The sequence below is a fragment of the Suricata suricatta genome, chromosome 14 (genome assembly GCF_006229205.1).
Source record: "Suricata suricatta isolate VVHF042 chromosome 14, meerkat_22Aug2017_6uvM2_HiC, whole genome shotgun sequence".
NCBI lineage: Eukaryota > Metazoa > Chordata > Mammalia > Carnivora > Herpestidae > Suricata > Suricata suricatta.
In genome coordinates this window covers 22,976,205-22,981,202 of record NC_043713.1, presented here as the reverse complement: position 1 = coordinate 22,981,202, position 4,998 = coordinate 22,976,205, and the positions used below count along the sequence as shown (strand labels likewise).

General features: G+C 39.8%; 1 protein-coding gene across 1 annotated transcript in view; it reads left to right on the top strand.

Moving 5' to 3' along the window:
* Positions 1–4,507, top strand: part of ME2 (malic enzyme 2) — a 59,976-nt gene extending 55,469 nt beyond the window's left edge. The window contains exon 16 of the mRNA XM_029921552.1: positions 4,367–4,507. Within this exon, the coding sequence (XP_029777412.1) occupies positions 4,367–4,507 (141 nt within the window). The remainder of the gene's footprint in view (positions 1–4,366) is intronic.
* The last annotated feature ends 491 nt before the right edge of the window (positions 4,508–4,998 follow it).

Genomic DNA, 4,998 nt, shown 5'->3' with positions numbered 1-4,998 from the left:
AGGGGAGGGTCAGAGAGAGAGGGAGACACAGAATCCAAAGCAGACTCCAGGCTCTGAGCTAGCTGTCAGCACAGAGCCCAATGAGGGCTGGAGCCCATAGCCTATGAGATCATGACCTGAGCTGAAGCCAGGTGCTTAACTGACTGAGCCACCCAGGCGCCCCTGCCTCGTGTTTATTGAAGGCAGGACCATATGCTGAGTTAAAGTAACTTTAGTAAGCTTAGTAAATTTGTCCAGTATAGTCTTCATGGACGTTCTACTTCAAGGAAAAAACAAGGCCAACCTGGCCTAAAGCCTGCTTATTTAAATAAGACCAATTGTATACATATGACCAGTAAAATTCTGGTTGGTAACACAGGAGAACAGGTCACTTTTAATAAATATACATTGGAATATCTATTAAAAGCGACCCATTCTCATGTAGTATTTACCAAGTAACAATTATTGGATGTATATTGAAGGAAAACTTCTAAGAATATAGGCAGGAGCTATCAGGATGGTGGAAGGGGGTTTGGCATTATGGCATCAAGTTGGAAAAGAAACATACAGACCTTCTATGGAAACTTTCACCTAGCAAGAAGGTAATTATTTTAAAAACATCAGTGGAAAGTCATTTTCATTCTTTTGAATGGAGAAGAAATTCTATAAGCTTAGTCTGTCAGAAACTACCTAGTAGGGGAGAGTGAGAACACATGTTCTGATCTGGCCCCCGGACCCATGGTGTGAAACGGCCTGGCTAAGTAGTAGGGGTAAGGTTTATTGACTATAATGGTAAACATGTTAAAATCTTTTCAAAGGATGATTTCTTAACCCGGAAGCTGCTTCAGAATCACCCTGAAGCTTTTTTGTTGTTGATGTTGAAGTTTTTATTTAAGTAATCACACCCAACGTGGGGCTTGAACTCATGGGCCTGACATCAAGAGTGGTACAACGGAGCCAGCCAGGCGCCCCCACCCTGAAGCTCTGCCTCTGTAGACCCTTCCTTTCTGGTCCCCTGGACCACCAGGGAGAGACTTGGCAGGTGAATTTTCAGCAGGTCCCCAGGTGATTCTGGTGCACACCTCCCCTGCCTTCCAACATTGTCTTCAAGTGGACATCCAAATTATCTGGAAAGCTAACAGATTCTTCCTGCTGATGCAGTGGGTCGCGAGGGGGGCGAGATTCTGTATTTCTTACCAACTGCCAGGTGATGTCTAGGCCCCTGGTACAGAGAAGGCATTGAGTGGCTTCGTTCCAGAGTTTCGAGTGAGATGTGCAGTTTGTTGAGTGCTCATGTAGTACATACTTTATGTAAAAAATAAATTATGTTCTTCCATGTAATTGTTTTTGTCTACTTATGTAGTTTTTATGGGATGTTTATCAGGACAAGAATTAATATAGAACTTTTAAATAGACTTTTCTGAAAATACGTAACCAGAATGCTGTTCAGTTCTGAAGTATGGTTTTTAAATTTTTTTTTTAATTTTTAGAAAAAGTCTTAATGTTTATTTTTGAGAGAGAGTGAGCAGGGGAGGGGCAGAGAGGAAGACAGAAAATTTGAAGCAGGCTCAACGTCGTCACCGCCAAGCCCAACACAGGGCTTGAACTCACAAACCATGAGATCATGACCTGAGCTGAAGTCAGACGCTTAACCGACTGAGCCACCCGGGTGCCCCTGAAGGACAATTTTTAAGTGCACTTATTAAGTAAAACCTAGCAGCCAGTTTTCATTTATAAAAAGATTAGCCATCAAATGGGTAATCGTTTCTTCTCTATTGGTTGCCTTATGAAACGACTTATCCTTTTTTGTCTCTTCTTTTTTTTTTAATTATCAGCTTCAGAAATAAGATTCTGTATTCTCCTTTTTGGAAAGAAGTTGCTAATGAATTGAGACCACAGCATAATTATTAAGGGGCATGGAGCATAATATATTTACTGCTCTCAGATAACTGAGAAAGCCCAAAGGGGTGGAAGAGGAGTGGGAAAAGCTTTGCCTTAGAAGAAACATTTCGTCCAAATGTTCCTGTATGTAGCTTTGTTCCCAAGCCCACTCAGTAGCTCTCCAAAAAAAACGTCATACTCTTGAGCAGCTCCAGGGGTCTGTTGAATTCACCAAGATGGAATCCCCTCTGTTGAGTGTAAATAACACTTAAGGACACTGACATAAATCTCAAAGATTTCTGCTGGAATTCCATTTAAAGGGACTTCCTAAGTAATAAAATAGCACCAATATCATATTTCAATCCAAAACAAGACCATACATGTTCAGGGGCAGGCACATTGCGGACCTTGTAGAAGAGAACACAGAATCGTTGTCTACTTGGGCTCTCAACCGATTTGTGATTTGTACAGTGATGTGCATCTAAATGTTAAAATGAAATAAGTCCTCTAAGCCATGCTAAATAAAGTAACATACTTAATATTTAAAGCAGCCAAGATAATTTGACTACAGACAACTTCTCCCTCATCTGAAATGAGGATGTTTTAATGGAAAAGAAAAAGCTCAATGCTTTGTTTCAAGTTTTAATAAATTCAACCGGGCCTCATGAGGACATGACTCTTAGTACAGAATTCTTGCCAGGAGTTACTCAGGTAAACTGGTGATTAGGTTTTAAAACGATAATTATTTCCCTTTCTTGGATAAGGAAAATTGTGCCTCTCAAAGAGAAAAGTAACATGATATATTATGATACACGATATGGAGATATGTTCATAATTCAGTTGCATAAAAGATACAAATTAAGCCAGCTGACTTTTGGATGCTTTGTGTATTTATGTAACAGTTTCTGCCAATAAACCCTCTTTTTCATATGGCTATTAATCTTGTCTTTTGCAAATAAAAACTTACTTGCCACTTCGCTGTTTGGGAAGTTATCCTACAGTCAGAACACTTTAAAAAATTTTAAGATTAAAGGAAAATCTATATTCCCCAGTTTTCAATGTTTTAAATGTTGATTTTTCTAGTTTTAAGTTTATATTCTAATAAATCATTGATTCCTACAGAGTCATTGACTGTCACCAACATGTTAGGTATGTGCAGTTAGCAAATAATGCTGAAGTCAATTTTATGGATTAGCACCAGGTCTCCTTCTAAGCATCTGATAGGCATCAGCATACTTCATTTGCAAATCCCCTCCTGACACTGCACCTGTTTTACGAAGAAAGCCATGGGCACCGAGAGGTTAAATTTCTTGCCCAAGGTCCTAGCTGGTGAGTAGCAGAGTCAAGACTCTTAACCCCAGCCCCTCTCAAGGAAGAAGAGCCTCTGTGACAGGTGATTTTATCTGGATCTTAAGCACGTTATCTTCAAGAATTGTTATTTCAGATGAAAACCCTTCACCTGTTTCTGAGATTAGACGTAGGTCTTTTTTTAATGTGTATTAGCAGTTTATTTGATTTTTACTTTGTCCCCATATATAACTCAAATACTATAGAAAACGATTTGTTAGTCTTCAGCATTTTAAGTACTGGATGTAACCATGAAAGATTCAGTTTTGAATTTGATAACTTACATCAAAGACTCTCAGTAGCTGGTTCACTAACACTTTCGATTTGATCATCTTTCCAGAACCACCAGCTGCTGTCACTGCCGTGCAGACCAGTTTCAATTACACTTATACCCTTTGTGACTCTGCCAAGGTCCATGTGAATTTGAATTGTGAGATGCGTTTCCATATTTTGAGACAATGATATTTTGATCCACTGATCACTATTGTATTATATGCATATATATAACTTCTTCCATTAAAAACAGAACATTTGGGGTACTTGGCTGGCTCAGTCAGTAGAGCATGTGACTCTTGATCTCAGGGTCATGAGTTCAGGTCCCAAATTGGGCATGGAGCTTACTTTAAAAAAAAAAGGGGGGGTGAGGGGGGCGGAAAGGTGAGAACAGCTAACAAGTAGAAATAGCTGGGTGGCTCAGTCAGTTAAGTGTCTAGCTTCAGCTCAGGTCATGATCTCACGGGTTGTGGGTTCAAGTCCCATGTCGGGCTCTGTGCTGACAGCTAGCTCAGAGTCTGGAGCCTGTCTTTAGATTTCTGTGTCTCCCTCTCTCTCTCTGACACTCCACTGCCCACGATGTCTCTCTCTGTCTCTCAAAAACAAATAAAAAACATTAAAAGAGTAAAAAAAATATATAAAATGTATGTGTGGAATAAGGAATTTCTGAAACCTATTTTAGCTAAATATTTGACAAAGTAGCATTTCTGCCTGATGTTTTATTATACTTTGCCTAATGACTTTTAAAATTAACTGAAATTGAAACCTTATTTTTGCAATTGATATTGTGTTTCCTTATATAACATCCCAAGCATGAATTACTAACTTCAAGGGACTCATGCATTGGGAAAGTCACTGCGTAGCCTTTCTCCCCTGTGCATTTAAGACAGAAGGACGGGATAGTCCTGTGGTAATTGCTGAAGGGAATTCCCAGTTTCAGAGGAAAGCCTTGTGTGGAGTGTTACTATACCAGACTGACTTAATACAGATGGTTTCAGGAATCTGTAAACCCTCCATAATGATGTGAATTGCTTTTTCTCTTTTGAGATCTATAAATTGTAATGAGATGTGTGTAATTTCTTAGTAAAACCTCCCATGCGTAAGAAATGTGTTATGACCTTGTTTTTAGAGGCACTTTCAAAACTTGGTTATTATCTTAAACCTTAAAACAGACACACCCGGGAACACCTGCTCCCTTGGGGGTGCTGTGTGCTTAGACCCACATTCACACGTGGAGCACTGCTCGTGCTCACCGTCTTTTCCTGTTGTTCAGCTTCCTACTTTATCCCCTTAATTAATCGTAGCACTAACAGAATTGTTCCTCACCCCTTGCCCCCACCACAGACACATTCCAAGACCCGAATGTTAGAACACGGAGTCAGGAAAGATTGCACATTGATTTTGTGCTAAAAGGAGGGAAATGGTAGAACAGCTAATACCTACTAAGTGCTTGCCTCCTGCCAGGCACTGTTCTGAGTACCTGCTACTCTAGTAGCATTTAACCTTCAAAACAACCTT